At 35.9% G+C, this 26,895-nt stretch overlaps 1 protein-coding gene across 1 annotated transcript; it reads right to left on the bottom strand.

Moving 5' to 3' along the window:
* Nucleotides 1–1,392: 1,392 nt before the first annotated feature.
* Nucleotides 1,393–26,462, bottom strand: LOC130233913 (uncharacterized). Its single transcript, XM_056464172.1, has 9 exons — nt 26,411–26,462; nt 18,669–18,834; nt 15,601–17,031; nt 13,085–13,224; nt 12,786–12,990; nt 10,466–10,570; nt 8,626–8,807; nt 3,229–3,370; nt 1,393–2,140 (listed from the first exon to the last, which is right to left on the bottom strand). The coding sequence occupies exons 2-9, from the start codon at nt 18,832–18,834 to the stop codon at nt 1,557–1,559; spliced, it is 2,955 nt and encodes a 984-aa protein (XP_056320147.1). The 5' UTR covers nt 26,411–26,462; the 3' UTR covers nt 1,393–1,556.
* Nucleotides 26,463–26,895: the final 433 nt, after the last annotated feature.

Raw genomic sequence — 26,895 nt, 5'->3', positions numbered from 1 at the left:
TCAGAGAGGCAGAGATGGAGTCTCACAACATTTCTCTGTAGTAGTGAAATAGCGGCTCGTGTGCTGTGCCGCCTTCACTCGCCCTCGCGCCTCCGTCCTTCGCCATAGTATTGCAACATCGCGCATAGGAGATAAATGACGTCAGTACGTAATAACCCGTTATGATCTATTACTGAACCGATATCGACCATTTTGACACCTCTAGTAACGAGTAACGATGCAGCTCATAAAAAATCTATCGGAGTAAAAGTATTAAACTCATCAAAAATATATACTTAAGTAAAAGTGGAAGTAGGAGAAAAAAACAATACTCCAGTAAAGTACAGATACTGCCTTTTAGTACTTAAGTACAGTAGTGAAGTAGTTCTACTTCGTTACTATACATCTCTGCATGTAAAGGTATAGCTGGTTTAATATTCGCACATTCAGACTTTCTCCTTAATAATATCATTTCATAAAAGTATTATTAGCAAACTCTAAATAGCGAAATCATATTAGCAGCCAATGACTATCACAGTACAACACTGCTCACAGTCAAATAAACAGTGTTAATGTTGTTTTCAAGTCACACTTGCAGGTTATTTCAGACCAAATATTCAAAGTGCCGTTGTAAACAATATAGGGAGTGTGTCACAAGTTGTCTCTGAATGAATGTGTGAATATAAAACCAAGTTTACCTTAATAACTTACTCTTTCACGTTTCATTCTGAGCATTCAGCGTCCACAGTTTAATTCACCGTATGTTACTGTTTTTGCTGAAATCATTGCTGCAATCAGAAACAAGTAATGTGTCTGATTCAGCATATAGCGTGAACTGATATGACATGAGAACTGCAGAGTCCAGCATTTCTAATTAGGTCGTCACTTCATTCAGCTCCCTTTTAACCAAAGACATCTGCAGTTGGCATTAAAGCAGTGTGGTGTACGGTAAAAGTTATCTATTTTTGGACTTATTTGGCATCCTACCGCACAACATGACATGTTTACTATTGCAACCGGGGACCCATGTGACGTCATGTGCGACGTATGTTGGTAATTGGTCTATAGTGTCCCCTTCACTATACTGGGGCATTAGGACTTACACAGACCACAGGTTAAGCGCCACCTGCTGGCCTCTCTAACACCACTTCCAACAGCAGCCTAGTTTTCCCGTGTGGTCTCCCATCCAGCCACCGACCAGGCTCAGCCCTGCTTAGCTTCAGTGAGTCTTGAGCTGCACAGTGACATGGATATGGTATATGGCAGGACTTGTGTTTTTATTTATCATTGCATGCTGTAGTACAATGTCATTATCGTTGAATGCATTAATACAACATGGTTTAACGACGCTAGTAAATAAAATACTCCGACAAACAAATGTGTTAGAAATCACAAATAACTTTATTACACTCTAGAGTTTCTGAAAAGCTCAGTTTCAAGACATTATTAGTCTTAAAGATGAAATTTCTAATAAAAAAACAATAAACAAAAGTCTCTTCCACAGAATATTATATACAAACCTCATAGAAAACTATATTACAGGTTAGAGAAACGTGTCATTAACACACTTCAGAAGGTTATAAAGGGCCTCTCAATAGGAGCTGGTTTGCGGCTACATTTCTGTAATGTATAATGTTTCTCATCATGAACATGTGTGTGGATGGAGTCATATGATTGATGAAGTAGTCATTTTCTTTTAATTCGGCGACAAATTGCTCAGCAGCTTGTCTGTTCAGCCAATCCTGCAGCTCTGGCACCAATCGGACATTTCTGAGCACGTCCTTTGGGTCTTTAATGTCGGTTTCATCCAATTTATCAGACAAAACGTAGTGTTCTGAGGATCCAGTGACCGGATGAGCATTGGAGGTCAGATTATCAGTCTTCTCCAGCAACCAGGGTAGAGATACCCTGAGTGTTTCCTGATTTGCTTTGTTGATATTCTCCAGTGTTGCGTCTGCCAGTCTGCCTTCATGCGGATGAAATGAAGGTGTGCGTATATTGGCATGTGTGGCTAAATCTCCAGGAGAGTCACATATGGTCACGTTTGGTAAATGTTGCCATGAAAAAAGCAGGTCCACAAAATCCCTTGAACTCTCTAAATTTAGATTAAACTTCAAGCTGTAGACCACACCATGAGGACACATGACCACAGAGCAACCACCTGAAAAACACAAGCAAATCAAAAGAATTGAGTTATTAGGACTGATTTTATTGATTCACCTCATTTAGTTTCCTCATTATTTCATGTACTATTGTACATCAAAGGATTTAATCGTATTTAATGATGGCCAAGTTGTGACCGCAAGACCCTTAAGGCTGATTTGAACATGTGTATGGTCCGGCATAGGCTCCGCGCAGTCACATAGCTCTAGTGGTGGCTGGCACCTCTCAAAAAACGTAACTAGACATCGCTACAACGCATAGTGCAAGCTCTGTGATTGGTCAGCTTGGTGGCTGTGACGAGTGTGGGCGGTGCTAAGAGCTGCGAGCCCGATGGAGCGAGTGATTACAAGTGTCAAGTCCTGTGAAGGAGCTCTAGATGGAAACTTCTGTTTTGTGTTTACCTTGTACATTAAGGTAGCGTTCAGAAAAACAGAACATCTGCAAAGCAACTCAACACAGAGGAACATAAAAGCCTACTGCCAGCTAGTGTTTCAAAAGTGTTATTGCAGAGCAACACAAACAGCACGTAGAAGTATAAATGCACGACTACCCTACCTGACAAAAGTCTTGTCGCCTATCCAAGTTTTAGGAGCAATAAATAATTACTTGACTAGTTCATCATTTGGTATCAGAAGTGGCTTATATGAAAGGCAAAGGCCTCTATTACGCTTATTTTACCACAATATAATATGATCATGTCTTGATTTTTAATTTATTAGGACAGTAAGGTCTGACTTTGCTTAGACAAAAGTCTTGTCATAGAACAGAACTAATGTCCAGTATAGAATATGTGGTCACGCTGCAGTGGAAACAGAATGAATATTGTGTCTGACTCCATCATGAGCTTGGAGGACTGCATCCATACATCTCTGCAATGACTCAAATCACTGATTAATAAAGTCATCTGGAATGCCAAAGAAAGCCTTCTTGCAGGACTTCCAGAGTTCATCAAGATCCTTTGGATTCATCTTCAATGCCTCCTCCTCCATCTTACCCAAGACAGGCTCAATAATGTTCATGTCTGGTGACTGGGCTGGCCAATACAATATGTTGAATTACTGAATATCAGCATAGGTCTACTCTCACCTGAGGACCCGCAGATTTTCTGGAAGATTTTCTCGTACGCCTGCTTGTTTTGCATCTCTGCTCTCAATTGTAATATCATGTCGAGGTGGGATCCGTTGGAGTCCACATTACAGGCCTTGCACAGCTTTCTGACATCATTAACCTGTTATGCAAATAATGCATGATCAGACAAATCATACAGACTTTAATAAAAATAATAATTTAGGTTGCATATCTATCAAAGCGTTTTTACCCAAGCTGAGCATTTGCTTTCTGTTGTCAATAATTTGCTGCAGCCTGTAGCGCCGTGATGACACGTATGTCGAGGTCATGCAGTTGTTAGTGTGCGAGTATAACGCTTATGTCCACTATGTTGTGCATGCGCAAGTGGTTCTCACTTGAAACAAGAATTATTTGTATTATATATTAAATTACAGGCACGTCTTTTATGTCTACACCTACCCCAACCCTAAACCCAACAATCTCATTTAGTAACCTCTACACCAGGGGTGTCCACACTCAGTCCTGGAGGGCCGGTGTCCTGGAGAGTTTAGCTCCAACCCTAATGAAACACACCTGAACCAGCTAAACAAGCTTATACTAGGTATACTAGAAATCTCCAGGCAGGTGTGTTGAAGCAAGTTGGAGCTAAAGTCAGCAGGACACTGGCCCTTCAGGACCGACTTTGGACACCTCTGCTCTACACCTACCCCAACCATCAGTTATTAATGTCTACAACCACCCCAACCCCAACACTGAAAGTAAGCATGCGGGTTACAACTTCCACTACTTAATGGACATATTATTGTTATTATTATTATATTTTATTATGTATTATTGTATTATATATCATTGCCTATTTTTAAGGCAGTTGGCATCCAGCAATTTTTTTAATTTTGCATTGCCAGAGCTCCAGAGTGTGAATCAAAGAATAGGATTGCAGACTAAAGTAATGGACATCTTGTGCTGATGCATGGTTTAGATGCATGCAAAATGTGACTAAATGCACTTTAATGCATGTGATATGATAATATAGCATGCATGACATCACTGTGCTCCAGGCTGCAGCGAGGACTATTTGGAAAAGCGAGGCATTGGGCTGGTGTTTTAGGATCAGTGCTGAGTGCTTGGTGTTTTTTTTAGCCATTGCAAGTTTAAAAAATGCAGCACCCATCAGTGTCCCTTTGGAGATAGCTGTCCAAGCACAGTGGCGGAGGGGTGGGACAATACCACACAACTGTCAACAAATAATCTGCCAAAGATGGTAAAGTCTAGATGGGATACGGCTGCGGATACTCACATCAATATAGCAGAATTTTTTGGGGTAAAAAAATTAATGGGTAATTTAATCATTAATATGAATAACTCTTGGTATATTTACTGTTTTTACATTACTGTGAGGGTTGGGATGGGGGTAGACGTTAATAAAGTAAAATTTAATGGGTAATTTAATCAATAATATGAATAATTCTTGGTATATTTACTGTTTTTACATTACTGTGAGGGTTGAAATGAGGGTAGACGTTAATAAAGTAAAATTTAATGGGTAATTTAATCAATAATATGAATAATTCTTGGTATATTTACTGTTTTTACATTACTGTGAGGGTTGAGATGGGGGTAGACGTTAATAAAGTAAAATTTAATGGGTAATTTAATCAATAATATGAATAATTCTTGGTATATTTACTGTTTTTACATTACTGTGAGGGTGAGCGTAGGGGTGGACGTTAATAAAGTAAAATTAATGGCTAATTTAATCAATAATATGAATAATTCTTGGTATATTTACTGTTTTTTCATTACTGTGAGGGTTGAGATGAGGGTAGACGTTAATAAAATAAAATTTAATGCATAATTTAATCAATAATATGAATAATTCTTGGTATATTTACTGTTTTTACATTACTGTGAGGGTTGAGATAGGGGTAGACGTTAATAAAATAAAATTTAAAGGATAATTTAATCAATAATATTAATAAATCTTGGTATATTTACTGTTTTACATTACTGTGAAGGTTGAGATGGGTGTAGACGTTATTAAAGTAAAATTTAATGCAGAATTTAAACAATAATATTAATAATTATTGATATAGTTACTGTTTTTACATTACTGTGAGGGTTGAGATGGGGGTAGACGTTATTAAAGTAAAATTTAAAGGATAATTTAATCAATAATATGAATAATTCTTGGTATATTTATTGTTTTTACATTACTGTGAGGGTTGAGACAGGGGTGGACGTCAATAAAATAAAATTAATGGGTAATTTAATCAATAATATGAATAATTCTTGGTATATTTACTGTTTTTACATTACTGTGAGGGTTGAGATGGGGGTAGACGTTAATAAAGTAAAATTTTATGGCTAATTTAATCAATAATATGAATAATTCTTGGTATATTTACTGTTTTTACATTACTGTGAGGGTTGAGATGGGTGTAGACGTTATTAAAGTAAAATTTAATGGGTAATTTAATCAATAATATTAATAATTATTGATATAGTTACTGTTTTTACATTACTGTGAGGGTTGCGATGGGGGTAGACGTTAATAAAATAAAATTAATGGGTAATTTAATCAATTATGTGAATAATTCTTGGTATATTTACTGTTTTTACATTACTGTGAGGGTTGGATATGGGGGTAGACGTTAATAAAGTAAAATTAATGGCTAATTTAATCAATTATATGAATAATTCTTGGTATATTTACTGTTTTTACATTACTGTGAGGGTTGAGACGGGGGTAGACGTTAATAAAGTAAAATTTAATGCATAATTTAATCAATTATATGAATAATTCTTGGTATATTTACTGTTTTTACATTACTGTGAGGGTTGAGACAGGGGTGGACATCAATAAAGTAAAATTTTATGGGTAATTTAATCAATAATATGAATAATTCTTGGTATATTTACTGTTTTTACATTACTGTGAGGGTTGAGACGGGGGTGGACGTTAATAAAGTAAAATTTAATGGGTAATTTAATCAATTATATTAATAAATCTTAGTATAGTTACTGTTTTTACATTACTGTGAGGGTTGAGACGGGTGTAGACGTTAATAAAGTAAAATTTTATGGGTAATTTAATCAATAAAATTTATAATTCTTGGTATATTTACTGTTTTTACATTACTGTGAGGGTTGGGATGGGGGTAGACGTCAATAAAGTAAAATTTTATGGGTAATTTAATCAATAATATGAATAATTCTTGGTATATTTACTGTTTTTACATTACTATGAGGGTTGAGACAGGTGTAAACGTTAATAAAGTAAAAGTTAATAGATAATTTAATCAATAATACGAATAATTCTTGGTATATTTACTGTTTTTACATTACTGTGAGGGTTGGGATGGGGGTAGACATTAATAAAGTAAAATTTAATGGGTAATTTAATCAATAATATTAATAATTCCTGGTATATTTACTGTTTTTACATTACTGTGAGGGTTGAGACGGGGGTAAACGTTAATAAAGTAAAAGTTAATGGATAATTTAATCAATAATATGAATAATTATTGGTATATTTACTGTTTTTACATTACTGTGAGGGTTAAGATGGGGGTAGACGTTAATAGTAAAATTTAATGGATAATTTAATCAATAATATTAATAACTCTTGGTATATTTACTGTTTTTACATTACTGTGAGGGTTAAGATGGGGGTAGATGTTAATAAAGTAAAATTTAATGGCTAATTTAATCAATAATATGAATATTTCTTGGTATATTTACTGTTTTTACATTACTGTGAGGGTTGAGATGAGGGTGGACGTTAATAAAGTAAAATTTAATGGGTAATTTAATCAATAATATTAATAACTCTTGGTATATTTACTGTGTTTACATTACTGTGAGGGTTGAAATGGGGGTAGACGTTAATAAAGTAAAATTTAATGCATAATTTAATAATATTAATAATTATTGATATAGTTACTGTTTTTACATTACTGTGAGGGTTGAAATGAGGGTAGACGTTACTAAAGTAAAATTTAATGGATAATTTAATCAATAATATGAATAATTCTTGGTATATTTACTGTTTTTACATTACTGTGAGGGTTGGGATGGGGGTAGACGTTAATAAAGTAAAATTTAATGGATAATTTAATCAATAATATGAATAATTCTTGGTATATTTACTGTTTTTACTGTGAGGGTTAAGATGGGGGTGGACATTAATAAAGTAAAATTTATTGGGTAATTTAATCAATTATATAATTAATTCTTGGTATATTTACTGTTTTTACACTACTGTGAGGGTTAAGATGGGGGTAGATGTTAATTAAGTAAAATTTAATGGGTAATTTAATCAATAATACGAATAATTCTTGGTATATTTACTGTTTTTACATTACTGTGAGGGTTAAGATGGGGGTAGATGTTAATTAAGTAAAATTTAATGGGTAATTTAATCAATAATACGAATAATTCTTGGTATATTTACTGTTTTTACATTACTGTGAGGGTTGAGATGGGGGTAGACGTTAATAAGATAAAATTAATGGATAATTTAATCAATAATATGAATAATTCTTGGTATAGTTACTGTTTTTCATTACTGTGAGGGTTGAGATGGGGGTAAACGTTAATAAAGTAAAATGTAATGAATAATTTAATCAATAATATTAATAATTCTTGGTATATTAACTGTTTTTACATTACTGTGAGGGTTGAGATGGGGGTAGACATTAATAAAGTAAAATTTAATGGCTAATTTAATCAATAATATTAATAATTCTTGGTATATTTACTGTTTTTACATTACTGTGAGGGTTGGGATGGGGGTAGGCGTTAATAAAGTAAAATGTAATTAATAATTTAATCAATAATATGAATAATTCTTGCTATTGTTACTTTTTTACATTAGGTAAAATTAGGGGTTTTACAAGAATTTAATATAAATAATTCTCAATCTTCAGCCACAGCTGTATCCCTTCTAGCAACAACCACTATAGACTTTCAACTTTTCACCTCTGCATCCCAGCAACCGACTGAAAAAACACTGCACTGCAAAAAACACTGATTACACTTTACAATAAGGTTTCATTTGTTAATGTATTTACAAACATGATCCAATTATGAACAATACTTATACAGCATTTATTAATCACAGTTCATTGCAGCACTAATAAATTATTAACATCCAAATTCATGCTTGTTAACATAAGTTAACACAACGCGAGTTAACATGACCTGCATTTTCATTAACTAACATTAACAAACAGGAATAAATACTGTATTAAATCTTTTATTCATTATTTGATTATGTAATTAAATGCATTAACTAATACAACCTTATTGTAAAGTGTTACCATAACACTTATAGTCTTGTGAACTGCTTGTGTTTCTGCAGCACAAAACATTTCGGTGGACACACAGACTAAAACAGTTCTTTAAGATCTTAACCTCCTGTTTCATCAACTCTTCCACAAGTCGATCCTCAGACACACTGAAAGCCTGATTTTCCGGTGATGTGATTTTCTCATACTCTGTATTGAGTACTGTGCTTCCCTTTCTTGTTTTTTCCCCAATCCATGGAGCCCAGTTTTCATAACTTGGCTCCACAACAAATGGATTTTGTGCTCTGCCTAAAGGGTGAAAAAGAGGACAAAACAATAGAATATTTATTAATAATGAAATTAATTATGAAAGAAGTTATTATTATTACTTAATTTAAAAGGGACTTCATTTAAAGATAAACAAATAGTATACAAATATTGCAAAAAAGGCAATGTACAGTGCTCAGCATAATTGAGTACACCCTATTTTGAATATTTTCCTCCATTTCTCTGTGAATATAGGCAAAATACAAGTGCATTTAAACAAAGCAGATTTATTACACAGATATATTTATTAAAATAATATTTTAGTCACCAAACATATTTAGAAATGGAAAGATAATACATTTACATTCAAGTAAAATATTGCTAAAAATAAATTACAACCTACAATTTCAGCTAAATTAAAAAAAAAAATTTGCTTCACTTGATTTTTCCTCCTTTTAAAATTTGCATTTAATATTTTTCTATAACATATAAATTTGAGTGTGCTAGTTTTTAGACCATTATCGTAAGTTATTTTGTTAGATAAGCTCCAGATTTGGCTTCAGTACTGACTAAGTGAAGTTTCATAAACTAATTTCACTGTGAACATCAGCTACGCTAATTATTTCCTTTATTCTCCATTTCCACCTGGGGATACTCTTCCCGAGGCCCTCAGACTATGCAGAGTCCCTGATTCGATCCAAGACCAACGACGAGATGATCCCAAGGTTTCCATATCCTGGACCTGGCCGAATCCTGAGCAACTACTGCGATGGTCATGGAGGAGTGGAGAACATGAGACTGATTCCTGTGACGCTCCAGAGACAGACGAGTCTTCACTGAGGCCAGCTTCCAGCCTCCGCCAGTGAGACTGCAGCTCTGCACAAGACGTTTGGCCAGCGGAGAAATTAAAATGGTCGTGCCCAACTGAGCCTGGTTTCTCTCAAGGTTTTTTTTCTTCACTTCCGCCATTAGTGAAGTTTTTTGTCCCTCTCCGCTGTCGCCACTGCCTTGCATGGTTCGGGATCTATAGAGCTGCGCATCGTTGGATTTGCTCTTCAGTATTTGGACTCTCAGTAGTGATTATTAAACCACACTGAACTGAGCTCAACTGAACTGAACTTAAACACTACAAACTGAACTACACTGTTCCTATTTACTATGACCTTTTATGTGAAGCTGCTTTGACACAATCTACATTGTATAAGCGCTTTACAAATAAAGGGGAATTGAATTGAATTAATTTCGAGAGGAGCACGTGATATGATTGAGCATGACTGGCCACTCATCTGTAATCAGTAATATTCCAATCAGAGTGATCCTAGTTTACTATTAATGGATCATTTTCTCCCTACTGTGTCTATCTTCGTTCGGAAGAATCCCCCCTTCCACCCCATCTCCTCCTCTTCCTGCCTTTTCTAAAGGGGGAGCTCTCGAGACCTACATGATCTCGGATCTCCTGATATGCTTATTGACCGGGCGGGAGCCCTGGGCTCAAATATCTCCGAGCTCAGGGTTCTCTCCCGGGACAGCATGCCAAACCTGCTTTAAACGCCAAGCATATCTAAGTGGGAACTCTTGAATCTAATGTATGTATGTGATGTAAAATTGCAGAGCATCCAATAAAATATCAATTTAAAATAGATATTGGTGAGGGGTGTACTTATATATGCTGAGAACTGTCTATGCATACACATACTCACTGGAAACGAAGCCACATGCAATCATCTCCTGATCCACTGACTGCCAGAAGTCCTCAATATTAACTTCCCCTTTGAATTCTGATGGCGGCTCTTTGAGGTCACTCGCTGTATTGAAAATCTTTATTAGAAACTCCCTTTAGGTCTCAAACATAACTTAAAGGGGAGCTATTATGCAAAAATGACTTTAATAAGGGGTTTAAGCACAGTGTTTTAGCAGTGTGTGAATATAACCAGAGTCTAATGGTAAAATGAATTAAGCCTATTTGGTATAATCAGACTTGATCAAAACAGTCTGCAGAAACAATTTGATTGACATTCCCTTTTTGTACGCATCATCAGAGGGGGAAAGCCCCACCCACTAGTGACCATCACTTCCTCATTAGCATAAACAGCCCTAAGTGAGAAGCAGCCGTCTGTCCATTAGCCATTAGAGTGTTTAAGCTGCTGAAGATAACGTCAGCATAGACTAAGAGGATTATAAATGTGGAGTTTTAGATGAAGCACAATTGAACAGCGACAGGAGTCTCCATAGACTGACAGAAGCATAAAGCACACACTGACGTTCACATAATTAGTTTTTCATACAGGTAACACGTTAGTCCTGTTTTCAATCTGCCATTATGCTGACACACAGGTATTTGTAGCTCCGCCCTCTTCAGAAAAAGCGCACAATCTCATTTGAATTTAAAGCGACAGTCACCAAAGCACCACAATTAGGATCAAATCCTAAAAGGGTCAGGTTTCAGAGAGTCAGAGATTATTATTTGTGTGGTATTTTGAGCTGAAGCAGAGCAGAGACTTTTAAAGACAGCAGAGACTTGTAGAAAAGGGCATATTAGATCCCCTTTAAAGTTTTTGTAAAGCAATATAAAATGTCTTATGAGTAGACCCACTCATTTTGGTTATGTGAATGTGTGAAGGCATACATTTTGAATGCTTTTATATTTATTTTAGTAACATTATTGAATAATATGCAAATGTTTGGATGATTATGATTATGTACAATACAGTGTGTAAAGTAATATTTTCTGCCTTTTAATAGATATATTATAGGGAGACTTGCTTTGTTAACCAAACAAGTGGTTTTTATTTGATTTGTAAACAGTAAAAATAAACTTGTGTTGTTTTTTTTCATGTTTCAAGCTGCTGTAATGTCAAAATCAGCTTGCAAAAAAAATAATAATAATAATGAAAAAATAAATAACAATAATTTAATAAATTTTTTACAAAATTCTCATAAATATCCCTGGTCAAAATCAACCAACTTTACTTTTATAACATTTTTATTTATGTATTTATTTATTCGTTTATTTTTACAAAAAAAATATATTTATTTTTTTATTTATTTTTTAAATTTTTTATTAATTCATTAATTTATTTATTTTTACAAAATTCTCATAAGTATTTCTGGAGAGAATCGGCTGAGTTTATTTTAAAAAAAAATTATTTTATTTTATTTATTTATTCATACAATATTTTTTAAACAGTTCATTAATTACTTAAAAACTACTGTAAAAAATCTATTTAATAAATTTTTAATAAAATAACATTTTAATTTTATTATTATTATTTTTTATATTTATTTTTTAGGCGTTTTCACCTTTATTTTGACAGGACAGAAGAGAAAATTGACAGGAAAGTGTGGGGAGCAGAGAGAGGGGAAGGATCGGCATAGGACCTCGAGACGGGAATCGAACCCGGGTCGCCGCAGACACCGCAGTGCATGTGTCGGTGCACATTCCACTACATTTTAATAAATTTAATACAATTCATATTTATTTATTTATTTATTTATTTATTTATTTATTTATTTTTACAAAATTCTTATAAGTATCTCTGCACAAAATCAGCTGACTTTATTTTTTATAAAATTTTATTTAATTTATTATTATTTTTTTTTAATATATACAAAATTCTCATAAGTATCTCTGCACAAAATCAGCTGACTTTATTTTTTATCAAATTTATTTAGGACAGGACAGTATTTAGGACAGGAAGCGAAGTTGGAGAGAGAGAGAGGGGGGTAGGGTAGGGAAATGTCCTCGAGCCGGGATTCGAACTCGTGACGCGCTACTGCACCATATGTCGACGCGCTAACCACTAGGCTATTGCGCCGACTTAATTTGAATTTATTTATGTATTTTTACAAAATTCTCATAAGTATCTTCGGACAGAATCGGCTGACTTTATTACAAAATTCTGTGCAGAAAAATAGTAAAACACAGAAAAAAAGTCAGCAGATTCTGTCCTGCGACACTTATAAGTTTATGACAACACAGAAATGAGCTTAAAGACTGTAAAATTAAACATTCATTCTTACCTGATGTGCTGAAAACACCATTCTTAAGCAAATCCAAGATTACCACAGGAGGGTGGTCACCACAATTAACACAAGAATAGGTGTAATCGATCTCTGCCAAGGCCTCAAAGTGACAGTAAGCTTGCAGTACAGTGTCTCGATCTGGGTATGTCTCTCCCCGAAGGCTCTCTAAAGTATCGATGACCCTGGAGAGACACACGTGACTCTGCAACAGATAAAGTGGAATGGAAAGTGTTTTTTGCCTCGCTGAAACCATTGAATCTTTAAATATGCTCTTTAACACAAGGATTCAAACAAACCTGTAAACTGTGTCTAAGAAACAGACAAAGTTCAAGACTCAGAATAATGTTGTTATTGAAATTGTGGAGCCCATCGCACCATTCTTGGTATCTGTAGATCATTTGACATCCTGGGCACCTTCGGGTGTAAGTTGAAACATCTTTAAAAAAATAATAATAATAATTAAAAAGCAATATTTTAAGAGAGCAAGCAACAAATGCACAAGAAAACATAACTCATCACTGACATGTGGCATCTTGTCAGAAATAATAACTTAGTGACTTTTCTCAGCCTTAGTAGTGACCATGCTAAACAACAGAGTGCACAGGTTCATCTTTGCTGCTGTCATATACATTTATCATTTGTATAAATGCCGTCTCAGGCAGTATTTGCATAACAGACAAGGTCTTAAAGTGACAGACAGATAGACAGACCGATAGATAGACAGACAGACAGACAAACATCCAGACAGATAGACAGACAGACAGACAGACAGACAGACAGACAGATAGACAGACAGATTGATAGACAGACAGATAGATAGACAGACAGATTGATAGACAGACAGACAGACAGATAGATAGATAGATAGATAGATAGATAGATAGATAGATAGATAGATAGATAGATAGATAGATAGATAGATAGATAGATAGATAGATAGATAGATAGATAGATAGATAGATAGATAGATAGATAGATAGATAGATAGATAGACAGACAGATTGATAGACAGACAGATAGATAGATAGATAGATAGATAGATAGATAGATAGATAGATAGATAGATAGATAGATAGATAGATAGATAGATAGATAGATAGATAGATAGATAGATAGATAGATAGATAGATAGATAGATAGATAGATAGATAGATAGATAGATAAACAGACAGACAGACAGACAGACAGACAGACAGACAGACAGACAGACAGACAGACAGACAGACAGACAGACAGACAGACAGACAGACAGACAGACAGACAGACAGATAGATAGATAGATAGATAGATAGATAGATAGATAGATAGATAGATAGATAGATAGATAGATAGATAGATAGATAGATAGACTGATAGACAGACAGACAAACAGCCAGACAGATAGACAGACAGATTGATAGATAGATAGATAGATAGATAGATAAACAGACAGACAGACAGACAGACAGACAGATAGACAGACAGACGGACGGACGGACGGACGGACGGACTGAAGGACCGACGGATAGATAGATAGACAGACCGATAGATAGACAGACAGACAGACAGACAAACATCCAGACAGATAGACAGATAGATAGATAGATAGATAGATAGATAGACAGATAGATAGATAGATAGATAGATAGATAGATAGATAGATAGATAGATAGATAGATAGATAGATAGATAGATAGATAGATAGATAGATAGATAGATAGATAGATAGACAGACCGATAGACAGACAGACAAACAGCCAGACAGATAGACAGACAGACAGATTGATAGACAGATAGATAAACCGACAGACAGACAGACAGACAGACAGACAGACAGATAGACAGATAGATAGATAGATAGATAGATAGATAGATAGATAGATAGATAGATAGATAGATAGATAGACAGACAGATAGACAGACAGACAGACAGACAGACAGACAGCTTGCATGGTTCAGGATCTGTAGAGCTGCGCATCGTTGGATTTGCTCTTCAGTGTTTGGACTCTCAGTAGTGATTATTAAACCACACTGAACTGAGCTAAACTGAACTGAACTTAAACACTACAAACTGAACTACACTGTTCCTATTTACTGTGATCTTCTATGTGAAGCTGCTTTGACACAATCTACATTGTAAAAGCACTATACAAATAAAGGGGAATTGAACTGAATTGAACAGATAGATAGACTGTACTGTAGCATAAAGTGTTTATTTATGACTGTTCTTTCAGTTTAGTTGACCCAGATCAGCCGACAGACACATGTAAAGTCAGCGTATAATATTTATGTTTAAAAAATGCTATAAAGTTAAAGGTAATAAGGTCAAAAGTGAATCTAGTGTTCCTTTAAGAGATCATCCAAACAAAAATGAAAATTTGTCCATCATTTACTCGCCTTCAATCGTTCCAAACCTGTTTAAGTTTCTTTCTTCGGTTGAACACAAAATATTAAGATATATTGACTTCCAAAGCATTTATTTTTCCTACTATGGAAGTCGATGCTAACAGCTTTTTAGCCTTCTTCAATATACCTTCATTCAGGGGCGTAGCGGACATTTTAAAAGTGGGGGGGACAGCTGTATGAGATCATATGTTCATATAATTATTAATCACCTGTTTCTAAATGGTCTGTCTCTAAAAGTGAGGGGGACGGATCCCCCCGTCCCCCCCGGTTGCTACGCCCCTGCCTTCATTTGTGTTCAACATCTCTTTAACATTACTGGTGCCGCATTACAAACACAACACCCTCAGCAAACCATACCATGGTTCCAATACTGAGCAGTGACATTGTTGTATCGTTACACCCCTTACTAAGTTATATATCCACTTACCGTTAATGACACCAGCCATTGTGACAATTTGAGCGTTTCTTGTGGTTAACATGGGCAATTCAAGTGTTGTATTGTCATCACACATCACACAGCAGCTCTCCACAGGACACAAACTCGATGGAAAATCAGATGCTGATTTCGGATGTGCTCCATCTTGTAAAGCCAATGGGATTTTCTTCATGGAATAAACGTACTCCACAGTGCGGTGCAGGTCAAACTGAATAGCACAGTTGAGATCTTCTGGGATTTGCTTGACTAAGGCCTCATCCGACGGTATTTGCGACGTGAATAGCTCTATATTTGTCTGAAACAAGTGCCATTTGGCGATGTTTTTATGAGGACAGGACATCCGGGGCTTGGCACAGGGGCAGTCCCAAGTTCTAGTAGTTGAATGGTAAGTAACCATTACTCTGCCAAGCCGGCTGAATTGATTCACCACAGGTTCGTATATTGACAGAGTGAAGCGCTTTTGAGAGTCGCCGAATGTGACCAAGACAGAAAAAGGGACGTGTGCGGTCTGCGCCACTTTCTGTCTCCTCAAACACACCGCTTTCTTGGTTTCTCCAAAAAATTTGAGCCTAACCATCTCATCTAAAACACTGGGATCTAATAGCTCCTCAAACACAGTCTCGCAACAATAGTCGAGAGAGCTCAGGTGTTCACATAAACTAAATGTGTGCTGTTCGCTACTTGAAGCGAGCTGCTGGTTTTCCCAGCACTCCTGCAAATCGCATTTCAATTGGTATTCTTTGCCCCACGTTTTCCTCTGAACATGCACCGGCACAGAAAAACCATTGCCGCTCTTTTGGACAGCATACACTCCATTGAACATGTCAATGCACACACCGTACAAATTCGACTGCATCGGGACATCTTGATTGTGATCGGTGTGTTTCCTTTGAATGTGTATGTTCAGGTTCTTCTTTAGCATCACCGCTGAACAGTGCGGGCATGTAGTCCTTTTACGATCCACGACAGAATCCAATGGAAACTCTGAAGGCGTTGAATCGCACAATTCGGGAGTGGATGTGCATGGAGCAGATGCAGATGATGTCTCTGGTGCAGAAGTGCACAGAGCCGATACAGACGCTATAGAAATGCACGGAGAAGATACGGAAGCTATCTCTGGTGTAGAAGTGCACGGAGCAGATACAGATGCTATAGAAATGCATGGAGCAGATCCTGACGACGTCTCTGGTGTAGAAGTGCATGGAGCCAGAGCTGTTGTAGATGGGGAGGATTGTGGAGCTGGTGTATTCGATGGCTTTGCAAACACTGGGTTTGAAAGATGTGGAGGTTTTTGTTGTGCCGTTAAGCACAGCTGCAGGTGAGTCTGCATTGCATGTCGTCTAAGAACGGTTTTGCTGCAACAGGGGCAGTGGAAATGAGAATCCGATCTGCAATGCAGATGACACTTGCATATCCTTTTATCTAGAAATTAGAAACAAAATTCAAATCAGCCAAAAATATAAGTCATTTAAACAAAACGATTAAGATTTGCCAAAGATTAAATAGCATTAGCAGTGGTGGACAGGAACTGAGTAATGCAACATGACAGTAACTGATGAGTGAAGTCATTTTTACTGGAGTTGTTTACTGAAGTGAGTGAGTTGTTTGATTGAGACTCACTTTGAATGAATCATTTGAATCAGTGAGTTGTTTACTGGAGACTCTCTCTGATGGATCATTTTAATAAGCGAGTTATTCACTGAAGACTCATTCTGATGGTTTATTTAAATTAGTGAGTTGTTTAATAGAGACTCACTTTGAATGAATCATTTGAATCAATGAGTTGCTTACTGGAGACTCTCTCTCTGATGGATCATTTTAATAAGCGAGTTGTTTACTGAAGACTCATTCTGGTGGATTATTTAAATTAGTGAGTTGTTTGATAGAGACTCACTTTGAATGAATCATTTGAATCAGTGAGTTGCTTACTGGAGACTCTCTCTGATGGATCATTTTAATAAGCGAGTTATTTGCTAAAGACTCATTCTGATGGTTTATTTAAATTAGTGAGTTGTTTAATAGAGACTCACTTTGAATGAATCATTTGAATCAGTGAGTTGCTTACTGGAGACTCTTTCTGCTGGATCACTTTAATAAGCGAGTTGTTTACTAAAGACTCATTCTGACGGTTTATTTAAATTAGTGAGCTGTTTAATAGAGATTCACTTTGAATGAATCATTTGAATCAGTGAGTTGCTTACTGGAGACTCTCTCGGATGGATCATTTTAATAAGCGAGTTGTTTACTGAAGACTCATTCTGATGGTTTATTTAAATTAGTGAGTTGTTTAATAGAGACTCACTTTGAATGAATCATTTGAATCAGTGAGTTGCTTACAGGAGACTCTCTCTGATAGATCATTTTAATAAGCGAGTTGTTTACTGAAGATTCATTCTGATGGATTATTTAAATTAGTGAGTTGTTTAATAGAGCCTCACTTTGAATGAATAATTTGAATCAGTGAGTTGTTTACTGGAGACTCTCTCTAATGGATAGTGTAATAAGCGAATTGATTACTGCAATTTTTACTGGAAGCTTAATTGTGCTGTTTTGGTTACTGTCGCTTTAAATTCAAATGAGGGCGGAGCAACAAGTGCCTGTGAATCAATGCATCACCATACAGGCAGAATCAAAACAGGTCTAACATTATTTATACAAAACTGAACATGTCAAAAGAAGAGTCTCAGAAGAGGACGGCTGCTTCTCACTCAAGGCTGTTTATGCTAATGAGGGAGAGATATTCACCAATGGGCGGGGCTTTCCCCTTCATGACACATACAAATGGAGAATGTCAATCAAAGCGTTTCTGCAGACAGTTTTAATCAAGTGTGATTATAGAATATTAATTATTACCATTAGAAGCTGGCTATATTCACACACTGTTGCCACACAACTGTGCTTAAGCTCCTTACTAAAGGGATTTTTATCATAATAGGTCCCCTTTAAACCCCAAAAACATCTGAACAGATAGACAGATTGAATTAGTGTGGTGTAGAGAAAATTGAAAGAGAAACATTTTGTGTTGGAGAGTTAATCTGAAATGATTTTAAAACACTTACCTTGGAAAACGATGGCGTTTTTTAAATGGACTTCCCAGTGAAACTGAACTTTCTTTTGCGACATTGGCTTCAGTGAAGGGCACAAGGGGCAGTGATACATTGTGCAACAAGTTGTGCACTTTGGTATCAGGTACTGTACACCTGTTATCACTATTGAGTGATGCATCTGTAAGCATAAATTCAATTGTCAAATATGAAAATCATTCGTATGTATATAACATTTGTATTCCATGCATCTCTTGACCTAGAACCATTGTTAACAGCATTAAAATGACTTAACGACTGTTTTATGACACCTAAACAACAATTATATAAAGCAGATCACCTCAAAACCAATAGTCCTGTAAAATCCAATAGTGCCTGGCTGCAGACTTGCACATGCACGCTCAGACATGCACTTTTTCAACAAAATAATTACAGATTTATACAATAATATTGTTGTATACTATTGTATATTATTACACAATAATACACAACAATATACAAAACATACAGTTGAAGTCTGAATTATTAGACCCCTGAATTATTAGCCCTGTTTATTTTTTTCCCCAATTTCTGTTTAACAGAGAGCAGATTTCTTTAACACATTTCTAAACATAATAGTTTTAATATCTCATCTCTAATAACTGATTTATTTTATCTTTGTCATGATGACAGTAAATAATATTTGACTAGATATTCTTCAAGACACTTCTATACAGCTTAAAGTGACATTTAAAGGCTTAACTAGGTTAATTAGGCAGGTTATGGTAATTAGGCAAGTTATTGTATATCGATGGTTTGTTCTGTAGACCAGTGTTTCCCAACCCTGTTCCTGGAGGCACACCAACAGTACATATTTTGGATGTCTCCCTTTTCTGACCCATTAACTTCAGGTGTTGGAGTCTCTTCTGATGTTCTGATGAGTTGATTCAGGTGTGTTTGATTAGGGAGAGGTTGAAAATATGTACTGTTGGTGTGCCTTCAGGAGATCTCGCAGATCTCGGTTATGCTGCTGCAGCCGTTAATACACGGTTCAGGTAATCAAAAAGCCAGCTCGCCTGATGTTTAATTATGGGTGGTGCGCAGGTGGATAAGTTCAAGCATTGGTTATGCAGACCACTTTGCCTATATTATCATAAAGTTCAAACGCTTTGATTAAACTAAAGCGAAACTGACCGATCAATGGATGTTTGTCATAAAGAGTGATATTATAGGCTGCTCTTTTATTTTGATCATACAGTTAACAACGCTTCAATATTCCAAACTGAATATTTCACTTATATTACGATTGAATTTAACAGACAAGTTTGTGTTTTGGCTGCGGCATATAGCGGACCCTGAGGCACATCGCTTCACTTCAAAGTTTATTAGTTATTCTTGTTTATTTTGTAAATAACTCACCGACAAAAACTAAGATACAAATTGTACAAAACAAAATTCGTTCAAAGAATATTTTTCTTCTGACGAAAATGTATGAATTGTATATTTTTGTGCGTCTCCATCTGCTACACAACTGTGCAGTGTTTGTTTCGCTCCACGGGAAAAAAGGATTTAATTAATACTCCCCTGATATATTAGCTACATATTTAATAAACTTCTTTACACACAATTATTATATGCTATAGCCTATAGCCTACTTTAAATAAGTCAAATATATATGATTGTTGACTCATCACCGGTCCCAGCATGCGCGTCTGTTTATAGCTTCTGTAAAAAAAGATCGACATTTGACCAGCCTTTTAGCAAAGCCAATATTAATACACTGATATTCCTGTGCCAGTTTGATAGTTTAACTACTTCACAACACTCCGTCACCTGAACTCAGGGGGAGGGAGAAGGAGAAAAGCGCAGCGCTGAGGTAAAATCATATTCTCAAGTCATAATCTTTAAAATAATGACTTGTATTAAAAATGTTGATAAAGGCATTGGGATATAGAAATTACAGCAGTGTGTTAAAAATGCTTATTTATATATGCTTTTATATATATATATATATATATATATATGTGTGTGTGTGCGCTGTTAACCGACATACCGCATGATTTCTTGCTTCATCATCGCGGTAACAGAAAATCCGTTACCGTCACAGCCCTAGTTTTACCCATAACCTAATCATAAATAAATAAACTTAAGTTACACGCATATTACCACCCATCAATCACTTTTTCCGCGGGACTCTGGCATGAATAGGCAGAGTGATCTATGTCGTTATAATGGTGTTGACAAACTTGGTTGGTAATAAAGGTGCACAACCAACAGGAACCAACCAACAGTATCTAAGGTTTACACTAAAATTACTAAGTACAAGCTTGAAAGAGAAAGATTGAAGCAGTGTACTTACGATGTGACAAGAGTCGTTAGATGAAGACAAGATTATTTACAGATCACGTTTAACAACTATAGTGAGACGCGATTCAGCAGTACATCCTTGATAAACTGTCTGACAAGTACTGCTCTCTGGGGTTTTGTACTCCCAGAGTACAAGAGTACTCGGAGTACTCTTTTGGCTCGTTTCCACTGACTGGTACGGTACAGTACCGTTCGGTTTGGTACGGGTCACCTTTATCAGGCTTGCGTTTCCACTAACAAGGGTACCCTTTTGGTGGGCGTGGTGTATGACAAAGTTTCAGTCGACGTCATTCTCGCTCGAGGAAATGTCTACAATAAAGCTGTACAGGTCGTTCACATATCATATGAGAAGCTCTTCTCACAACACAGATGCTTCACACACATAAATACTTGTGTAGAAATGTTTATTACTAACTTTTCAATGAACATGAGTTGATTATAACTGCAGATCAAAGACAGTGCGAAACAGCCTACTGTAACGTCTGTAATTATATTAAATAACTAAATAAATGAACATATATAAACACATACAGCCCCTTACAGTCTCCAATATGTTACCAACTACAGAAGAACTACATAAAGTAGACATTTCGCCCGTATTTAATGTGCTCCTTTTTTTCCGGCTTCTCCTTTGTTTCTTCACGCTTCACTCTCGCGTTTGTCAGTGTCTGACAGGATCGGGTTTCAAAAGCACGTCAATAATCAAGCGCAGGTTATTATCATCAGCTCAAGAAGTTTGTTATTTCAGATATAATGTTAGACGCGCGCGAGCGCTAGCAAGAAAGCGAAACCGCTCGCGCATCAGACTGGCTTGTAAAAAACTACGGGGCACAGGGTAAATCTGCTCTTCTTCTTGGATTTGTGGCTGTCCATCAAGATGACGACAAGGTTTGTTTGAGCCCAGATCGACCATGGCTCGTTATTATATGTATTTATAATTCCGCTAAAATCTCTCGCTGTGTTTTTCAAACATGGCGGGTTTTTTGTTTTCATTCTGGCTTGTTGCGTAAGCGAATGACGTATCTCTGTAAACCAATAGCGTTCAGCTGCGCATGTGGCTCCGCCTTTTGGTACCCTTTCTCGTGTGTGGTACCCTTTCGAAAGGGTGCCGAAAAAGTGGTACGGTACGGTTCGGTTCGGTACGCTTTTTGACAGTGGAAACGGCTATAAAAGCGTACCAAACCAAACCGAACCGTACCGTACCACTCAGTGGAAACGGGCCTTTTAGCACCCGTTGCACTGAATGCCTTAAATCAGCCGTGCGCATATGCAAGAGCGCATGACACCGTCTGTGTGTGTGTGGTCACGTGATGTGTGTTTTCAGCAGTATAGGACGGAGAGCTTTTCAGAAACTCTAGATCAGGGGTCACCAATCTCGGTCCTGCAGGGCCGGTGTCCCTCCAGGGTTTAGCTCCAACTTGCCTCAAAACACCTGCCTGGGTGTTTCAAATATACCTAGTAAGACCTTGATTAGCTTGTTCAGGTGTGTTTGATTAGGGTTGGAGCTAAAATCTGCAGGACACCGGCCCTCCATGAACATGTTTGGTGACCCCTGCTCTAGATGAAACGTCAGTGTAGACGTGGATCGTTTTCATTCTAAAATGTCATTTTAAAACTAAGACGTATTAGAGTAAACAGGGCCTCAGTGTGTATTTTTCACGAGCGGGTTGCTACATGTGAAACTTTACCAAATTAATAAAACACTGCACAATGAAGGTTAATTTTTTTGTTTTGTATATGCTGAGCAATTTAATGCAGAGCAAATCTTACAATTATGACATTCACAGTATAGTAGAAAAACTAATTAACATGTAAATAAAAATAAACCAAAATTGAAAAATCAAGAGGGAATATACATAATAATTACAATAGAAATAAGGAGTTTAGTTTGAGTAAATTCACAGTTCTAGTGCTTTTGATTTTCGATGTGAAATCCTTTAAGAGTTTTAAAATATATATATTTTAAATGAGCATTGAAATGGGATTATATTATGCAACCTTTCTGTCCACATACATTTGTAGGACATGCACAGGACATGCAAATGCTCGTCCCTATGAGCAGTAGGGTGAGGAGAGAGATTTTATCAGAATTGGTTTGTATTTTTTAATAAGGCACTTAGATAATCCTCATGGATATTTATTATCATTTAATGAATTTATTAAAAAATTTTAATTACCTGTCAAACCGAGAGAATTCGCCATTATTTTTGACGCATTTGCATAGTGTGTGGTTTTGCTGTATTTATTAAAAAAACTGCATTTAAGTTTAACAATAAGGTCATAGGCGACAGAGCGGCTTAGTGGTTAGCACTGTTGCCACACAGCAAGAAGGTTCAAGTGCTGGCTGGGTCAGTTGGCGTTTCTGCGTGGAGTTTGCATGTTCTCCCCGTGTTGGTGTGGGTTTCCTCTGGGTGCTCCGGTTTCCCCCACAGTCCAAACACATGTGCTATAGGGGAATCGAATAACTAAACTGGTTGTAGTGTATGAGTGTGACTGAGTGTATATGGATGTTTCCCAGTACTGGGTTGTGGCTGGAAGGGCATCCACTGTGTAAAACATATGCTGGAATAGTTGGCGGTTCATTCTGCTGTGGCGACCCCTGATGAATAAAGAGACTAAGCCGAAGGAAAATAAATGAATGAATATATAAATAAATAAGGTCATAAAGAACGCTCTCTACTCTTTGTCTATACCAGAGATGCCAAAACTAGGGCCCACGGGCCAAAGTTGGCCCATGATAACTTTTGATTTGGCCCACCATCCAATCTGAAGAGAGGGAATGGGTATGGGTTGGGGAAATAGAGGTAAAGTTGGCTTTATATTCACACATTCAGCCCTTTTCCTTAATAATCTGATTTTAGAAAAGTATTATTTGGAAATTCTAAATCGTGAAATTAAATCATACTAGTGTTAGTAGTCCTACATACATGTGATTTCAGACCGAATATTCCAAGTACTATGGTAAACAATATAAGGAGCAGGTCACAAGTTGTCACTGAACGAACGTGCAAATAACTTTACCTCAATGCTGGGGAATGCCTTTAATAGATACTGTCATTTCTAATTTAACGTTACCTTTTGTTGAGATACAAAATAACAAACTTAAATTATTATTGTAAATGCTCTGAAAACATTTAAATTCATGGAAAGTCTTTTTTTTTTCTCTGTCAGCTAAAATTAAACTACTTAAATATGCAATACCACTGAATTAAAATTAAAAAAAGATGTTGAGTGTGCATGTTTGAGCAGGTAACCCTAGCCCTCCATTGAGTGTATTGTGTCCGAGACTGCATCTCTAAGACTGCGTGTCTCAGCTTGCATATGGAAGTCTGCATTTAGATACTATCTAGGTTGTTTTTACCATTGAATAAACAAATGAAGTAGGATTGTTCCTTGCTAATTTACAAATTCTGTGTTTGTTGATTATTTTGTTCCAATAAGATGTTCAGCTGAGATCTTCAGCACCCTGTTGTGAATCTAAAGATAGGCCTAACATCTTTTGCAAAATGCTGTCTCATACTCACACGTTTATCAGGGTCAATAATAATAATAAATAATAATAATAATACTGTAAATATTCAAATAAATTGATGATAATAATAATAAGTAGATATAATCTTTAAACTATTTAAATATCATCTTTAAACAAATTAAATCTTCAATACCTAACAGGCAGTACAATCAACACAGCAATAAGTGCAGTGTTTTGATGGGATACAGTTATACTGTAATTAGACTATTGTGGTTGGTGTTGGTTGCTGTATGGTTCATAAATAGTGACAGTTAATGCAACTAGGCTAACTTCTCATATAAATAAATCAAAATTAAATATTTATCTAATATTTTGGGCAGGTTTTGGGCTGGAAAATGTCAGCTATATCTTGAAACACTGTCTGAGATTGCATGTCTAAGACTGCATGTCTCAGGTTGCACATGGAAGTCTGCATTTAGATACTATTGGGGTTGTTTTTAATATTGAATAAACAAATTAATTAAGATAGTTCCTTGCAAATTTACAACTTCTGTGTTTGTTGATGCCTTTGTTCCAATAAGATGTTCAGCTGAGATCTTCAGCACCCTGTTGTGAATCTGAAGGTAAACATGTTTGCAAAATCCTGTCTCGTACTCATATGTTTATCAGGGTCAAACATTAAAGTACAGTAATAATAATAAATCATAATACTGTAAATATAAAATAAATTGATGATACTGAAAATAATAATAACTATTTTAAAAATAACTATTTAAATATCAAATTAAATAAAATATAAGAGCAGTAAATAAAAAATAAGTGCAGCGTTTTGATAGGATCCGGTTGGTGTTGGTTGCTGTATGGTTCATAAATTGTGACAGTTAAAGCAACTAGGCTAACTTCTCATATAAATGAATTAAATTTAAAGATTAATCTAATACTTTGGGCAGGTTTTGGGCTGGAAAATATCAGCTATATCTTGAAACACTGTCTGAGATTGCATGTCTGAGATTGCATGTCTAAGACTGCATGTCTCAAGTTGCACATGGAAGTCTGCATTTAGATACTATTGGGGTTGTTTTTAATATTGAATAAACAAATTAATTAAGATAGTTCTTTGCAAATTTACAACTTCTGTGTTTGTTGATGCCTTTGTTCCAATAAGATGCCCTGTTGTGAATCTAAAGGTAAACATGTTTTGCAAAATCCTGTCTCGTACTCATATGTTTATCAGGGTCAAACATTAAAGTACAGTAATAATAATAAATCATAATACTGTAAATATAAAATAAATTGATGATAATAAAAATATAATAACTATTTTAAAAAGACCAATTTAAATATCAAATTAAATAAAATATAAGAGCAGTAAATAAAAAATAAGTGCACCGTTTTGATAGGATCCGGTTGGTGTTGGTTGCTGTGTGGTTCATAAATTGTGACAGTTAAAGCAACTAGGCTAACTTCTCATATAAATGAATCAAAATTAAATATTTATCTATTACTTTGGGCAGGTTTTGGGCTGGAAAATGTCAGCTATGTCTGGCAACACTGTCTGAGATTGCATGTCTAGGACTGCGTGTCTCAGCTTGCATATGGACGTCTGCAGTTACACACTATTGGGGGAGTTTCACCGTCGAATAAACAACTGAATTAAGATAGTTCCTCGCTAATTTACTACGTTAAAACATGTACCTAATATATACTATAACAGAGGAACGTTTAGATAGTAAAATAACGCTGTATATTAGATCAAAACAACACTTCTTTTCAATGAAGTGGATGTACAACAATTCCTAGAGGTCGCTTTACCGTTTAGTTTAAAGCACGTGGATGATATTAAGAGGATATACCAGACAAATATCAATAACATTCAACTAATAATTTTTTTAAATACTTTTATTTCAACATAACCTCCTGAATAAAATGCATTACTTACAGTGCGGGTGGTGTGAGCTTGCACTGGAAGCGTCTTATTTTGTTCTTTTTCTTCTTCTTGCACATTTCAATGGCGACTGGCTCACAAGTTCAAGTTTGCATTATCGCCACCTGCTGCTTAGGAGAGTAGGCAAAGCTCACAAAACATTTTATTTATTACTTTCTAGCATTTATTTAATCTAAAATAGTCGCTTTAAAATATAGTTTAAAAAGGGCTACTAGGGCTTTCTTAGCCCTAGTACACTGTTCAAATTTACTACCCTGTTGCTACCTTTTTATGCCTGTAAAATTTTCAAACGGTGATTCATGCATTGATAACAGCACGTCTAGATTACTGTAACACTCTCTATTTTGGTATTACTCAGTCTTCACTCTCTCGTCTGCAGCTGGTACAAAATGCGGCTGCTAGACTTCTCTCTGGCACACGCAAGTATGATTCGGTAACTCCAATTTTAGCTGCACTTCACTGGTTACCCATTAAATACA

The sequence above is a fragment of the Danio aesculapii genome, chromosome 8 (genome assembly GCF_903798145.1).
Source record: "Danio aesculapii chromosome 8, fDanAes4.1, whole genome shotgun sequence".
In the NCBI taxonomy this organism is placed as follows: domain Eukaryota; kingdom Metazoa; phylum Chordata; class Actinopteri; order Cypriniformes; family Danionidae; genus Danio; species Danio aesculapii.
The sequence above is the reverse complement of the archived record's forward strand: the minus strand, read 5'-3'. Positions and strand labels throughout refer to the sequence as shown.